Here is a 17,433-nt window from a genome sequence, read left to right as displayed (position 1 = left end):
ACCATCTCAAAGTTTGCTGACGTTTTTCGAGATGTAATATCTGAATTTCATTAAAGCTACGACGTAAAAACCACTCGCCCGATTGGTCCAGTATACAGCGAGATCCACTCATCCTATCCAGACTTTAACTCGCCAATGCGAGCGGGCGAGTGGAATTTTACAGCCCTGTTGAAATTTTGATGACATACACAGTTTTGCACATCAATCGTAAAACTGAATTTCATTAACCATGAATATGACCTACTGACTTTCTTAATATTTTATCATCAGTTTGACATTCGAAACATGTAGCTCATATTACTCAGGTGAGCGATCCAGGGTCATCATGACCCTCTTGTTTGAAGTTTGGAGTTTTTCATGTATCAAGTTTTGTGCCGAAGTTTTGCAGAAACAATGTGCTTGATGGGAGTGCTTTTGTGTGAAATTATGACAGATGACATTAATTTTGACTTGTGGCCTTAGTTACAAATGCCCTTTTATCTGAAGGAAATATAGCCCTAGTAAGGGTAGAATCACACTGCATAAGGGGCATGTTGTTCCCCATACCCCAAAAAATTCTCTTTAAAAAATGCATATTTATGTAGAGGTACCATTTAGAATGTGATAAATTTTGTTATTTAAAATGGACAGGTTTTTTGGTAATTGCTGCCTTTAATCAGTTCAAAAATGATACTTAATGTAGAAATTTTTCCTTAAACAAAAATTGTGACCGCTTAAGATCTTTAAGGAGATGTAAAGTAAATGCCTTGATTTCAGTACTGAAATACATGATAATGTTCTTTCCTTTCTTTGGTTCCTGTTGGAAAAATGAAACCTGCTGTTATATTGAATGGTAAGCTTTGAAAGAGTATATGTTTTGTGTTGTATAGTTTGACATATTGCATGAAATTTTCTCCTGTATTTGGTACCTAGAGAATATAAAAAATGTTGTTTGTCAACCCATATTGCTTTATTGTAAAATTGATTTTGCTTGCTTGAAAATAGACCTCAATTGTGTTTAACTGGTATCTCTTGTTCAAGAAATGGACTTTACATGTGTATTATCACATGTTTGACATCGCGGGAGTGTAATAAAGCCATTAAATAAAAATGATAATACACTAGTGTAATAAAGCTTTGACGTTGACGTCGTTATAAGTATAGGAGACGTTGGTGAAATTGACTTGTTTATATAGTAAAAGAATGTAGAATTTCTGATGTTTTTAAAGGAAAAACTAACATGTGATAAAAAGAATATTACATTTGTGACTTTCCACATTGAATTTATTAAACTCGTTGAATAAAATTAATAAAATGCTCGGTAGAGCCTCGCATTTTATTATTTTATTCAACTCGTTTAATAAATTCAATATGGAAAGACACTCATGTAATATCCTCTATATATTGGTATCTAGCTCTTGACAGGAACTTAACTGAAGTAAAATTTGCATTTCTTGCTTGAAAATAGATTTTATTCGTTAGAAATGAACTCTCTTGCTTGGAAATGGAGTATACTTGTGTAAAATTGGTTTCTCTTGCTTGAAAATGGAGTATACTTGTGTAAAATCGGTTTCTCTTGCTTGAAAATGGAGTATACTTGTGTAAAATCGGTTTCTCTTGCTTGAAAATGGAGTATACTTGTGTAAAATCGGTTTCTCTTGCTTGAAAATGGAGTATACTTGTGTAAAATTGGTTTCTCTTGCTTGAAAATGGAGTATCCTTGTGTAACGTTGAATTCTCTTGCTTGAAAATGGAGTAAAATTGGTTTTTCTTGCTTGAAAATGGAGTATACTTGTGTAAAATCGGTTTCTCTTGCTTGAAAATGGAGTATACTTGTGTAAAATCGGTTTCTCTTGCTTGAAAATGGAGTATCCTTGTGTAACGTTGAATTCTCTTGCTTGAAAATGGAGTAAAATTGGTTTTTCTTGCTTGAAATGGGCTTTCCTTGTCTAAATTGATCCTTTCTGCAGACTTGTGTAAAATTGAAAAATTGGTTCTCTTACTGGAAAATGGATTTCACTTTTGTAAAATTTCACTTGTTTATAACTGTACTTCAGTTTGTATGTAAAATTGGGAAATCTTGCTTGAACATGAACTTTATTTGTTCTCAGCTTTATTTTTTGTGTAAAATTGGTATCTTTCCCTTTGAAAATTGATATCTCTTCCTAAGAAAATAGATGCCTCTACTTTACTGTTGGTGGGAAAACTCTTTCCTGGAAATTGGTTTTACTTATGTGAAATTGATACTGTGATAGCACATCAACAGTAGTGAATCTATTCTTATATTGTCAACAAATAATATAAGGGAGATAATTCAGTTTGCTAATATCAGTAATATGTAGCAGCAGGAAGTAATTAGTATGTCAACTTTAGATAAGATGACATTGAAAAATATAACAATTTCTTTGCATGAGACATGATTTAAAGCTCATATATAATTTCTTTTTAGATGTACTTTTACTGTGTCATACTGAAGGGACATTCAGCTGAAAACATCTAGAGTTTATATTTTGCTGCACATAACAGCTCAGTCCTGCTATTTTTCATGTTTTCATTGTGTATTTAAAAGTCTCTAGGTCAAAGTGTTACCATATTTTTAGCCCACCAGATGATGGGCTATTCAAATCACTCTGCGTCCGTCCATTAACAATCTCTCATTATCGCATCTCCTCAGAAACTACTGTGTGATCTCTTGTAAAGAAGAAATAACCTTTATGTAAAAAAATATTGTCATGAATCAGGAGGGAATTTCCATTAAATTGAAAAACCTGAATTAAAATGACTCATGAACTATTTGCTTTGATCTGCTGTTACACAGTATTCTTTCTTGAAAATGATTTGCTTTATGCACTATTATCTGTATTTGAGAGTATTATGTTGTCAATTTGTGATTTGTTTTGCTGCTTTTTAGTTAAAAATTATGGCTGTTCTACTTTATTGTTTTTCCTGTATGCTTACTTTAAATGAACACTGCAAGAATAAGTTTTTGATGAGAATTAGTGAATTTATGTGCAATCCAGTATTTGAAAAAAATCTATGATCTATGCTTTATTTGAAAAAAAAAAAATCAAAATTTTAGTCTGTTTGTTTTGTTCAGCATTCAAGACAAACCAAACAGCTTAAGGTATTGGACCTACAATGATGCTTGGAAATTTCCACCCACTATATAGGATCCTTCAGTATTCTTAAGTTTTTATAACTAAGAAAAATCCAACGTTGAAACTGCAGTGAACAAGTTCAGTGTTTTAGTTTTGATGAATTTATTCGTCATTAAATCTTCACAACTTGAATCTCAGATCCACTCAGTAATATGCCAAAGTTAAAAGACTATAAATTCAGTGTAATTTTAAATGAACAGTGAAGATTTAAAATATTATTGTCAACAGTGCAGTTTTTAAAAGAATTCAGATTGAAACTTCTACAAACTGTCCAGAATTTTTTTAACAGTCTAGTCAAGCTGGAAACATTATAGTTATGAAGATTTGATGTGCATTTTGCACTTATAAGGATTAAGTTTATTACTAGCTAACATTTCTTTCTCACTTTTAAACAGACATAGGAGTGAAGTTGAAAGTTTGTTATCAGCCAAGGAGAGCCTTCAACAAGAAGTGGACAACACTACATCACTGTTTGAACAGAAGGAATCAGAACTGAAAGCAAAAGTACTACAGGTAAAAGAAGCTTGAGATCAGTGAAGATACAGACATGGTCTAGAGATAAATACAGATTTATAAAACAGCTTATATATGATGACACAAAATTAGTGACACAAATTATCAGCTTATTTCACTGTACAACAATGGTATGGCTATTATTCTGAGCAAGATATTGATCAGTTATGGTAGTAGAAAGAAACATCATTTCCAAATTGAGTTTATGGCTAAAAAAAAGAAATTTTCTTCCTCTTCAGATTTCAAACTTGGAAAATGAGAACTCCATGCTGATTGGTTACAAATCCTCCAAGGAGAAATTAGAACAGGAAACATCAGAGCTGAGAGGTAAAATCAACAAGTTACAGAGCCAGTTAACAGAGTCCCAGTCCAATGCAAATATTATAAACAACATAGATACAACAAGTGTGAACACAGGAGGCAGTAGTGCACTCATAGAACAGTTGAAAGAGGAAAACCTCACTGCACAAGGACAGGTAGGCTGTAAAATTTATACATTAACTGATTAAACTGTTAAGTCAGATATTGTGTATTTTGATTATTACTTGATTTTTGATCTATAAGGATAATGCCAAAATCAGAAATGAAGGATGGGCTTCTGTGGCTAAAAGGTTTAGGTGATTGACTTAAAAAGTCAGTGACCTCTCATTGCTGATGGTAGAAAACCCTGTAAGGGATATGGAATAATTCTATTGTAGGAAGTCGTCCAGCTGGCTCAGAGGTGCACCAGGGGTCTTCCTCTGTAATTAAAAACTGGGAAATAACCAACAAAACTATCAAACCTTATTGAATCTCAAAAAAGAGAGCAAAGTAATTATACTGCAAAATTATTACCATTTGTCAGGGACTAGTTTTTAGCTTACCTGTCACAAAGTGACAAGGTGAGCTTTTGTGATCGCGCGGTGTCCGTCGTCCGTCTGTCAGTCAGTGCGTCCGTGCGTGCGCCCGTAAACTTTTTCTTGTGACATCTCTAGAGGTCACATTTTTCATGGGATCTTTATGAAAGTTGGTCAGAATGTTCATCTTGATGATATCTAGGTCAAGTTCGAAACTGGGTCACGTGCCATCAAAAACAAGGTCAGTAGGTCTAAAAATAGAAAAACTTTGTGACCTCTCTAGAGGCCATATATTTCACAAGATCTTCATGAAAATTGGTCAGAATGTTCACCTTGATGATATCTAGGTCATGTTCGAAACTGGGTCACGTGCCTTAAAAAACTAGGTCAGTAGGTCAAATAATAAAAAAAACCTTGTGACCTCTCTAGAGGCCATACTTTTCATGGGATTTGTATGAAAGTTGGTCTGAATGTTCATCTTGGTCAAGTTTGAAACTGGGTCAACTGCGGTCAAAAACTAGGTCAGTAGGTCTAAAATTATTAAAATCTTTTGACCTCTCTAGAGGCCATATTTTTCAATGGGTCTTCATGAAAATTGATCTGAATGTTCATCTTGATGATATCTAGGTCAGTTTCGAAACCGGGTCACGTGCCGTCAAAAACTAGGCCAGTAGGTATAAAAATAGAAAAACCTTGTGACTTCCCTGGAGGCCATATTTTTCGTGAGATCTTCATGAAAATTAGTGAGAATGTTCACCTTGATGATATCTAGGTAAAGTTCAAAACAGGGTCACGTACCTTCAAAAACTAGGTCAATAGGTCAAATAATAGAAAGACCTTGTTACCTCTCTAGAGACCATATTTTTCAATGGATCTTCATGAAAATTGGTCAGAATTTTTATCTTGATTATACCTAGGTCAAGTTCAAAACTAGGTCACTATGTCAGATAATAGAAAAAACGACTTCATACTCAAAACTGGGTCATGTGGGAAGAGGTGAACGATTCAGGACCATCATAGTCCTCTTGTTGTGAATTTTGCAGCTGTGCCAACATACAAAATTAAATCCTAAACTCAGTACTGGTGTCATATCAGAAGGCATGGTTGTGACCCAAGTGGGCTTGAACCAACACCCCCAATTTTAACGGCTGACACTTTAACCACTAGACCACAGCTCCCATTCTTTTACCTAGATATGCGAAAAAGCCACAGATTCACATCTCAACAAAATAGCTGTTTTGGGCAAAACTACCAAGTTTCATACACACAGAATTAAGCGTTTTCGCGGTATACAATTGTTGTATTTTGATCATTCTTATTAGTCCCTAGGAATTCTTCAATTACCTATCCCCAGTTGTTTACTTGCTCAAAATAATTATTTTGCCAAGTGTTCATTATTTTTTTTTACTAGAAAAAGAAGGTGTTTATGAAGATAAGGAAGCGTGAAATAAACAGTTTTGTAAGTTAGTTTGATGTGAAAAGTGTGAAATTGGAGAAACTGGGTTGTTCAAATATTCACTGGTTGGTATAGTCACTGGCTGGGTTGATACATGTGAAAAATGTATCAAAGTTCATTGACACATAGGTTAAAGTAGTTTGACTATGTTTTAGTTGTGTGAAGTTTGAGTGGGCACATACTATTTTTGGGAATATTGTTTTTTTTCATATGGATAACTGATCAGGGATAAGTTTATGGAGAAGAAAATTGTGTATTCTATTTGCATTGAAATTTATGAAGTTCCTTTAGGTCATTTCACATATATATCCAACTGAAAGCAGCCGAAACTGAACTGAAACCACACTTTAAAAGTTAGAACGGATTATGATCAATGGGCCATTTCACATTATACACTAAATTGAAGTGAAAAGTAAAATTACGAAAATGAAACCAGAACTAAACAACATGCACAAATTGAAATCCTAGTTGGTTTACAGAATTCAGCATATTATGTGAAAGCCGAAGTCTATTTCAAAATGAAAAAAAAAAACAACAACATTGGTTAGGACTTGTTTTTGTTTTGGTGTACATGTGAATGGCTTTTTCTCTCATTACATTACTAATAGGTTAATTCTGTTCTCCAAGTGCTAGCTGATGGTAATTATATAAATTAACTAACAGTAGTCAAAATATTTTGTTTTATTTGAAGCAATAAACTTTAAAGCAATATACTTTATAATACTTAAGTCAGATTTCAAGAGCAAAGAAATGAAATTTGTGACCAGTCACAAAATTCAGCATTACCATTGCTCAGTTTAATGACTGAGTTCAGAATCAACCAATCAGATGCAGAGATTTTAGACTGGTTTCCAAATTATGCTTAATGACTTTGAATCATTGTCTGAAAAATACTCTCTGATTATTTAAACTTAAGAAGTATATAGGTCACTGACTTAAGTTTATCTGTTACAAAAATACAATGGAGCCTGCTGTAGCAGCCACCTGTGTTAAGCATGATCTGCCTTAAGCAGCCAGTCAGCTAACTGGCAAAATTGAGTCTTGCTCCTATTTCAACACCAGTCACTTAACTTCCAAAATTGATTTTTTGTTCTAACTTCAGCATGTCTAAAGCAGCCACCTTCCTTAAGCAGCTGGATTATTCTGCTTGCTTGGCTGGCTGCTTACTACAGGTTTACCTTGCAGAATTTTCCCATTGAAAATAAAGGTATTTGAAAACATGTCTATGTTTGCAGGTTGATTTCTTGAACTCTGTGATAGTTGATCTTCAGCACAAGAATGAGGAGTTGAAGACACGGCTCGAAGCAATGGAACAAGGTGTTACAAACGGTGCTGATGACTCAATGGAAACGTTCGTAGTTTTATGTTTGCTTATTATTTTTAGGTTTCTTTGCAGACTTTTAAACTTGCTGTGAAATCATAGTATTACATTGGCATAATGTGCTTTCAGTCAGAATGACTGGGTACAGATATTTCTCCGAATTTCAAAGTGAAGAAATATGTGTGTGAATGGTAAATGAAAAGTTTAAGAGTTAAATGCTATTTTTGTGTGTTTATACGAGTATAAACCATACTGGGACTTCTTGCAAATCAAGGGTATTTATTTCCAGATAGTAAAACAGTTTATTTCCTGAATACATTACTTCGATATTAAACTGCTTGAATTATGTTTGATTGAAAAAATGAAGTACTTCTGTTCATGGGGCGTCTGTAGCTAAGAGGATAAAGTCTCTGACTTTGAATCACTTGCTGCTTACCGATGTATGTTTGAGCCTCACTTAGGGTGTTCATTTCTTCATGTGAGGTAGCCATCCAGCTGGCTTACGGATGGTCGGTGGTTCTACTCAGGTGTCTGTGATGAAATCATGCATGAAGGGCACCTGGGGTCTTCCTCCACCATCAAAGCTAGAAAGTTGCCATATTATGACCTACATTTGTGTTGGTGCAACGTTAAACCCAACCAAAAAAAAAACATCTGTTCATTTTTTAGCTCACCTGAGCCAAAGGCTCATGGTGAGCTTTTGTGACTGCTCAATGTCCGTCGTGCGGCGTGTGGCCGTCAACAATTTCTAAAAAAATCTTCTTGAAAACCACTGGGCAGAATTACACCAAACTTCACAGGAATGATCCTTGGGTGGCCCCCTTCCAAAATTATTCAAAGAATTGAATTCCATGAAGAACTCTGGTTGCCATGGCAACCGAAAGGAAAAACTTTAAAAATCTTCTTGTTCAAAACCGCAAGGCATAGAGCCTTGATATTTGGCATGTGACATCATCTAATGGTCCTCTATGAAGATTGTTCAAATTGTGCCCCTGGTTTTACATAGACTTATATAGGAAAAAACTTTAAAAAATCTTCTTGTCTAAAACCACAAGACCTAGGCCTTTGATATTTAGTATGTAGCATTGCCTTGTAGTCCTTTACCAAAATTATTTAAATTATAACCCAGGGGTGAAAAGAGGCCCTACCACAGGGGTCTCAAGTTTTACATAGACTTATATAGGAAAAAACTTAAAAGATCTCGCCTGAAACCTTGTGGTCCACTACCAAAATTGTTCAAATTATGCCCCTGGGATGAATAGAGGCCCTGCCTTGGGGGTCCCAAATTTAACATAGAAATATATAGGGGAAAAATACAAATCTTCTTGTCTTTAAGTTCAAGGCCTAGACCTTCTATTTGGTATGTAGCATTGCCTAGTGGATCTCTAACAAGATTGTTCAGATTTTGCCCCTTGAGTGGAAAGAGGCCCTGGCCCGGGGGTCACTTGTTATATGAGTTATATAGGAATATATACCTACCAGATTATATTTCCTAGACTGTTTAATTATAATTACCTGATGACCCCAATGGATTAGGGTTAACTTGACTGTGACCTTGACCTACTGACCTACTTTCTTGTTTTTAGCTCACCTGTCACAAAGTGACAAGGTGAGCTTTTGTGATCGCGTGGTGTCCGTCGTCCGTGCGTGCGTCCGTAAACTTTTCCTTGTGACATCTCTAGAGGTCACATTTTTCATGGGATCTTTATGAAAATGGGTCAGAATGTTCATCTTGGTAAATTCTAGGTCAAGTTCGAAACTGGGTCGCGTGCCATCAAAAACTAGGTCAGTAGGTCTAAAAATATAAAAACCTTGTGACCTCTCTAGAGGCCATAATTTTCAATGGATCTTCATGAAAATTGGTCAGAATGTTCACCTTGATGATATCTAGATCAAGTTCGAAACTGGGTCACGTGCCTACAAAAACTAGGTCAGTAGGTCTAAAAATAGAAAAACCTTGTGACCTCTCTAGAGGCCATATATTTCACAAGATCTTCATGAAAGTTGGTCAGAACGTTCACCTAGATGATATCTAGGTCAAGTTCGAAACTGGGTCACATGCCATCAAAAACTAGGTCAGTAGGTCAAATAATAGAAAAACCTTGTGACCTCTCTAAAGGCCATATTTTTCATGGGATCTGTATGAAAGTTGGTCTGAATATTCATCTTGATGATATCTAGGTCAAGTTCGAAACTGGGTCACGTGCGATCAAAAACTAGGTCAGTAGGTCTAAAAATAGAAAAACCTTGTGACCTTTCTAAAGGCCATATATTTCACAAGATCTTCATGGAAATTGGTCAGAACGTTCACCTTGATGATATCTAGGTCAAGTTCGAAACTGGGTCACGTGCCATCAAAAACTAGGTCAGTAGGTCAAATAATAGAAAAACCTTGTGACCTCTCTAAAGGCCATATTTTTCATGGGATCTGTATGAAAGTTGGTCTGAATGTTCATCTTGATGATATCTAGGTCAAGTTCGAAACTGGGTCACGTGCAGTCAAAAACTAGATCAGTAGGTCTAAAAATAGAAAAACCTTGTGACCTCTCTAGAGGCCATATATTTCATGAAATCTTCATGAAAATTGGTCAGAATGTTCACCTTGATGATATCTAGGTCAAGTTCGAAAGTGGGTCACGTGCCTTCAAAAACTAGGTCAGTAGGTCAAATAATAGAAAAACCTTGTGACCTCTCTAGAGGCCATATATTTCACAAGATCTTCATGAAAGTTGGTCAGAACGTTCAACTTGATGATATCTAGGTCAAGTTTGAAACTGGGTCACGTGCCTTCAAAAACTAGGTCAGTAGGTCAAATAATAGAAAAACCTTGTGACCTCTCTAAAGGCCATATTTTTCATGGGATCTGTATGAAAGTTGGTCTGAATATTCATCTTGATGATATCTAGGTCAAGTTCGAAACTGGGTCACGTGCGGTCAAAAACTAGGTCAGTAGGTCTAAAAGTAGAAAAACCTTGTGACCTTTCTAGAGGCCATATATTTCACAAGATCTTCATGGAAATTGGTCAGAACGTTCAACTTGATGATATCTAGGTCAATTTTGAAACTGGGTCACGTACCTTAAAAAACTAGGTCAATAGGTCAAATAATAGAAAAACCTTGTGACCTCTCTAGAGACTATATTTTTCAATAGATCTTCATGAAAATTGGTCAGAATTTTTATCTTGATGATATCTAGGTCAAGTTCAAAACTGGGTCACATGAGCTGAAAAACTAGGTCACTATGTCAAATAATAGAAAAAACGACGTCATACTCAAAACTGGGTCATGTGGGAAGAGGTGAGTGATTCAGGACCGTCATGGTCCTCTTGTTTAAGATACAGCCTTGAAATTTGGATGACATGTACAGTTTTGCACACCAATCTTAAAACTGACTTTCAGTGACCATGAATTTGACCTACTGACCTACTTTCTAATATTTTAGCATCAGTGTGCCATTTTAAACATGTGGCTCGTATTATTCAGGTGAGCGATTCAGGGTCATTATGACCCTCTTGTATGAGAAATACATGTACTATTGGCAGAACTGAAAATCATTTAGTTACTGATGCCAGCTGATGATTTTGATTTGCACAGAACTATTGGAAATGTAGCGTTTTATGAACCTATTGTTGCGTATGTTTTTAAAGTAACTTCTGTCTGTTTTGCTTTAAAAAGTGATTGATTTATAAACACCAGTATATAATATAAAAGCTATATTACAGAACAACGACAAGACGTGCAGCACCACGAGTGTTCTGTGATATCTGTGACGTATTTGACCAGCACGAGACTGAGGACTGCCCTCTACAGGAGATGTCTGATAGCCCGCCGCCCTCACAGTACCATGGTGAAAGACATCAGATAAGGCCCTACTGTGATATATGTGAAGGTAGGTAACTCTCAAAAGTAAGGGAGGTAAATCCGTTGGGTCTGAAAGTAAGGGAGGTAAATCCTTGCAGTTTTAAACCCTATATATTACAAGGGAAGTGAGTTGGACAGAAGAGGAGGTATTGTTTATCTGATTTTCTATTGGTAGACGTTTTGGTGTCCAGTCAATACCTAGAGAATGCTTGAGCCAACAATGGTCAAATTTCATAAGATGATTGCCTGTGGCTAGTAGATGAGCACTGTTGTTTTTGGGGTCATTAGGTCAGAGGTCAGGGTTACAATGACAGGGACTAAATACAGTTTCCGCTCAATGACAAAGAACTCTTTGGCCTTCAGTCATAAATCATAGCATTTTGTTTTAGGAATCAGTAGGTCAAAGGTCAATGTCAGTGAATCTAGACTGAAACTGGTTTTCGTTCAATAACTACATTACTGTTTAGCCTTCTGCCTTCAGACTTCATAGGATGATTGCCTGTGGTCAGTAGATGACCCCTGCTATATTGGGGGTCAAGGTCACAACCCCTTATGCTTTAAGGTCAGTGTCACAATCATGTTAAAACTGAAAATGTTTTATAGTCAATAACTGGAGCATGTGTTGGCTCATTGCTGTCAAATTTCATGGAATGATTTCCTGCGACCAGGGCATGACCTGTATTATTTTTAGGATCAGTATCTTAATGGTCAAGGTCTCAGTGACCCCCACCCCCCGCATTGACACATACACAAATGATATATCCAGTTCTCTGAAAAAATAACTGTGAAACTACTGATAGGAAGGTCAAGATAAATGCTAGGGAAGTGCTCATACTAAATAAAACATAGGACTTTAACAGTTTGATGATCAATGTTAATTAAAAAAATTCTTAAGTACAGGATAATTGTTTAGTTTTGCATTTATCAGTGAACTTCACTGGCTGTGTTTCACATTATCTGTTGGTCATATGAATTCCAACATACTGTATGGAATGTTCTTCACACGTAATATTTTGATAAATTAATCCTAGAGGGATTTATTCTACTGTGAGAAATATGACTCGGATCTCTTTCTGCAAGGTTCATCTTATTCAACTGTATCACAATGACTTAACCCAGGAATCAACGATCACATGACTGCATATGTATTTGTATAATGTAGTTTTTAAACTTTTATGTTTCCATAAACTTTGATGCCTAAGACCAGTTCCAGTGTCTAAGGTCACATAAATTTGGTATACCGGTAATAGATTATTATATAATGTTAAGAACAATGTAATTAGTCACTTCCATTGTTTTGTCGGCGCTACACGATCATCACATCTCATTTCATACATATCTCATCATGCATTGGAATGTGATGTTGTATCGTATCTCTGGTTTGCTTGTCGGAGACTTTATTTTTCATACATGTACATAATTTATAATTCTTATTTTGATTTATGCATGATGTTTTTGCACTCTTGTCGGTTAATTTCAGTACAGAATATATTTCATATTTTTGCATTTTTGACACATTTTGAATTTTTATTGCTTGAAGAAAAAGTGTTGTAAGTCTATTATAAAGTTGCTTAAAATGTTTTTGAAAAAACATACAGATTTCTTGGAAATCTGTTGCAAAACTTATCACAGACTTTGCATAAGCATGTATTACATGACTTCTTCGAGCAAAAGTTTTTGCATGTCAGCATTTAGTATATCTTGTATTTATTTTCCTACTAATCCATGTTGTGTGTGTTCATTTCTCCATTTTTCACAGCCTTTGGTCATTCGACGGAACAATGTGATGATGAACAGACTTTCTGAAGTTGCCATGGAAACAGCCTTATCCTATAAAAAATACATGCAATATTGTGATATAAATAGAGGAAATGGACTAGGGTATATAATGATGGTTTGCTAAGTGCATTTTGGACGGTGTATGTGTTGATAGACAGGACTGCCCGTTGTATGTTGAGATAGCCATAGGAGATATTGACAAACTGCCTTTCATTGCTGCCAAATTCTCTTGATAGAATTTGAAGACCTGTTATGTGTTTACAGTGTAGGAAACTAAATGGTGATTTATGAATGTGTCACTGGTACAGTATAAGGCCCGATTGCGTGAAGACAGCCAAGGTTGAGACTGCCCGTGATATGTAAGGATAGCCATTTATTGATATTATGAATTTTCCTTTCAATGTTCAGTTGCCTGGGATATACAGTTCTCTGACAGATAGGAAAATAATTTGTTCTGCTGCAACTGATGTATGAGGATCATGTAGTCATTAAAGTATAAGGTACAGATAAATTGTCAAAAGGGGGTTCTTTATATGAAGTATGTATGCAATGTATTCCTATTGTAATGACTACATATATTTCATATTTGAGCCTTTAAATGTTTTGCACATCTTCAAGATGGAGTGTTACTAAGGTGCTTCTAGCTTTGTCCTTAAATAAAGTGTAGTTATTAATTTTTCTATTTCTTTCTCTTGACCAGAAGTTTTATATGAAGCCGTGTTATAACATGTTATATGGAGTTGTGATGTATTATAACATGGTATATATGTACATTGATGTAAAAGCATTATATTTTTAAAGGAGCATGACTGAATGTGTAGAATAGAGTTGGATTATTGTAATTCATTATTTGTTGAGAACCAGGGGCTGGCTGAAAACTAGTCTTTAACTTAGTGCTGAAAAATCAATTGTTGTCAAGTTCTTGCCTTTGATTGTTCTTTGATATAAAAGGTGATGTAATATGTTTTCCATATCATCCTGTGACACATTGTCTTGTAACTTAATTTGCTGTGTCACATTGTCTATATTAAGTACCGGTACTACTGATGTCACATTTTCCTGTGACACATTGTCTTGTGACATGATTCGTACTATCGTCACATTTTCCTGTGACATAAAAAGCTTTTACATATGCTCATTTGACGTTTAAATTTCCAGTTTCCACGTGTATTTCTGAAATACTGGATAAAAATTGTGAACCTATTTTATTTGTAAGACACTTGTGTTGAATAGTACCCAAAATAAAATGGTTATAAAAATATGATAGAATTTTACGATAAAAAATTGCCAGCAACTGGTTCAAGAGTACTTCATTTTTGTTTGCATCTGTAGATAAAAGAATGTATATTTATTTATTTATAATGTAACATAAGGCTATATGCTTTAAACTATGCAATATCGAAGAGTTCTTGTAGAATATGTGCATGTGTATTTTGTATAATGTGCTAAAGTTTGTTAAAAGTTCACTTACATGTAAACGGGTATTTTCCTTTTTCGCTTTTTATGTGTAAAAATTGTACAAAGTAGTGCTAAAAGGGATTTTAATCAAAACCAGGTTTACAATATGGTACTGTAAGTGGAATATTTTGTAGCTAGCAATGACTGATAATAGAATGTGGGGTAAAACGTGTTTAGAAAATTTGTATTTTCGGATATTTACATTTATACCAGTAAATGTCTGGAATTGGGATCTTGTCATTGCTGTTTAATGTCAGTTCTTGGGATATGAGGGTGAAGGGGTTTGTGTAATGTCCATGGCCAGTTCTGAAATTGTTAACATGTAACTTACACATGGGGTACTCTGTATATAGGAACATTGAATAAAAAAGTTACTTTGGGGTGGTTTAGTATCTGTTTAATACTTCGTGGTTGTAAAACTTGTTACAACAAAACCAGCTTCTGATTATGCAAATTTAGGTCAAGGAAAACTAAATTTACCAAAGATAGAATTAGACAGTTTAAACCACAATACTACATTGAATATTAAATCCACTGAATATCAAAATTCAGTACGATTTTATGTAATGTTTGTTTGCATTGAAACATGACATTGCAAGACAGCAAGTCAAAGATATATAGACAAAATGATGCAGATTTCATATTTGACACCATTTTCTCCATTATCAATTGCAGTTTCAAAACAAGGACAGTTAAGTTCAAATTTCTTCACAGACAAAATGGATTGTAAAATGGTGAAATTTAACATTCTCAATTTTCTTTGAAAAAAAAATAGCATTCCTTTTGCAAATGCAAAAAAAAAAAAAAAGAATGAAGGTTAAGCATTTAATTTTCCAGACAAATATTTGTTGACATTTACATGTAATTTGTAACTGGAGATATTTTTTACATTTAAACATTTAGGGCTGAAACAGAGGCTTCCTTTATGGATAAACTAGTTTACATACTGTAAAATCATTTAATTTCGTGGTCATTAAATTTCGTGGCTTTGGTCAAAATGGCAATTTCGTGGGGATATTAATTCGTGGATTTCAACATTTGAACATAAATGAATGGGAATTTTACTTGTTCGTTGGGATTAAATTTTGTGGATTGACTCAACCACGAAATCCACGAAAATTAGTCCCCCACAAATATTAATGATTTCACAGTATAACATTCCAGATTTAACATTTGGGTTGACTGGTTTAATATTTAGCCTGTTATTACAAATAGACTGGTTTAGCTTTTTAAAAAGCATTCCATTAGCTGATAGACTTTGATATTTAGCCTTCTCGGTTTAAAATTTAGCCTTTCAGATTCAGATAGGCTAGTGGAATGTTTTGCCATTCTGTTGCAAATAGATTGGTTACCAGTTACCTTCTCATTTGCAGATTGGCCGCTTTAATACATGTATATGGCCTTCTTATAACAAATAGACTGGTTTAATATTGAATTGAAAGGTTGTGAATCATGTATATATGGGAGCATAGCACAGTGCAGTGTGATAATTTAACTGCTACATTTATTAACAGTCAAGCATGTATGCCTTCATTATAGATAGAATATATTACAAATAGATGTATATTTCATTTTGTTAAATCATTGTTATATGATATTAAAAGCTTCCAGTAACACTTTTAATTTCTGTTCCTTATCCCTGTACCCCCATTCCTTAGAAGACTGTATGCAGAATTGTTAAAATCAATGCTTTTAACTTCCCTGACACAGTTTAAAGTAACCTGATTTCAGACCTCATTTCATGAGCAGATCTTCTTGAAAATTATATGAAATATATATAGCCACAAGGTCTTGATCAGCTTAGATAACTGGCAAGATTGCTTATGTAACAACAGAGTTATTGACCTTGCATTAGTCAAAATTGTCATATTTTACAAAGTTGAACCCTTTGGCAGAAAGATTTCTTTATCGGTCTTCGTGAAACTTGTGCAGAAAGTGTATATGTGGTTCTGGGAGGATCTGTGTATGAAAAGAATTGGAACCACTGCCTTACCCTTGCATGATCGTAAGAGGCGACTAATAGGGTCTTAACACTTGGTTTTGCTGTAACTCTGTGATTCCAGCAGGTGTGCAAATTTTAATTCCATACCTTGTGTATTTATTTCGATGTAAATGAGACGTGAAACCAAAATTTGTAGTCTTGTTTGGTGCCGTATAACCTATATTGTGTTGGTGCGCCATAAAACCCAAATAAATGTATACTGAAAAATGTCAGTCAGTCCATTTGCCTGCTTAGATCAGTTAGGGAAAATCTATGAAAGATCTATGGATCAGGGGGTCTGAGTTCAATCCCCAGCGAGGTGTATGTTCTTTGTGACAAACCGATTAAAAACATTGTCTGAAATAATTTGTTTACTTCTGATTCATGTAGAGAAGTTAGCAGTCACTTCTGGAAAATGGGATAGTACTGGTACTGACACTGGTTAGGTGAATACCCACAAAAAAACGTAACTGAAATGCTGTTGAAAAACGGCATTCCCAAAACAAATCAGTAGTCTGATTGGATAGTGAGCAAGATTGTTCCAGATATACTAGGCCCTTGAATTTGTCAGAATTGTTACATTGCAGATTTTTAACACAACTCCATTAACACTAAGGTAGTAGCTGCCCTTGAATTTGTCTAGTGGTTAAGGTTGCTGACTGGATCACTTGCTTCTCTCCCAACTTACTTCAAAACTTAACTTTGGGTGAAGAATTCTTTCGAGCAAGGAAGCTATTAAGCTTACTTTAATGGAAGGTTTGTGGTTCTTCCCAAGTGCCTGCCTGTGATGAAATGATGAACCTCTATCGCTATAAGACCTATAATTTGTCTAATTGCTTAAATTCACATTGATAATATTTCTTTGGCAGTCTACATGAAAACCACATGGAATGGACATGTTTTTATATTGGATCTCATGCCGCAAACATACATATTCGCAGGAATCACCATATTTCACAATGATGAAATGATAATACCCTAATACCCTATTCCTTGAGCAATGTTCATAAAACTACACAGAATATTTATTGCCAAAAGGTCATTGACTAGTTTGATAATGGACATGCATGTTTTTTTTTTTTAAATAACAC

The 17,433-nt window shown here is 34.9% G+C and overlaps 1 protein-coding gene across 10 annotated transcripts in view; it reads left to right on the top strand.

Annotated features, from left to right (window-relative positions):
• Positions 1-17,433, top strand: part of LOC123535133 (CAP-Gly domain-containing linker protein 1-like) — a 105,230-nt gene that overhangs the window by 77,294 nt on the left and 10,503 nt on the right. For 8 of the 10 annotated variants that reach the window (XM_053519844.1, XM_053519840.1, XM_053519842.1 and 5 more), the window contains 4 exons: positions 3,533-3,650; positions 3,890-4,126; positions 7,178-7,293; positions 10,986-11,152. In XM_053519844.1, the coding sequence (XP_053375819.1) occupies positions 3,533-3,650; positions 3,890-4,126; positions 7,178-7,293; positions 10,986-11,152 (638 nt within the window). Of the gene's footprint in view, positions 1-3,532; positions 3,651-3,889; positions 4,127-7,177; positions 7,294-10,985; positions 11,153-12,883; positions 15,985-17,433 lie in introns of those variants that run through there. The other 2 variants (XM_053519846.1, XM_053519839.1) reach the window with 2 other exon arrangements.

The sequence above is a fragment of the Mercenaria mercenaria genome, chromosome 12 (assembly GCF_021730395.1).
Source record: "Mercenaria mercenaria strain notata chromosome 12, MADL_Memer_1, whole genome shotgun sequence".
In the NCBI taxonomy this organism is placed as follows: Eukaryota; Metazoa; Mollusca; class Bivalvia; order Venerida; family Veneridae; genus Mercenaria; species Mercenaria mercenaria.
The sequence above is the reverse complement of the archived record's forward strand: the minus strand, read 5'-3'. Positions and strand labels throughout refer to the sequence as shown.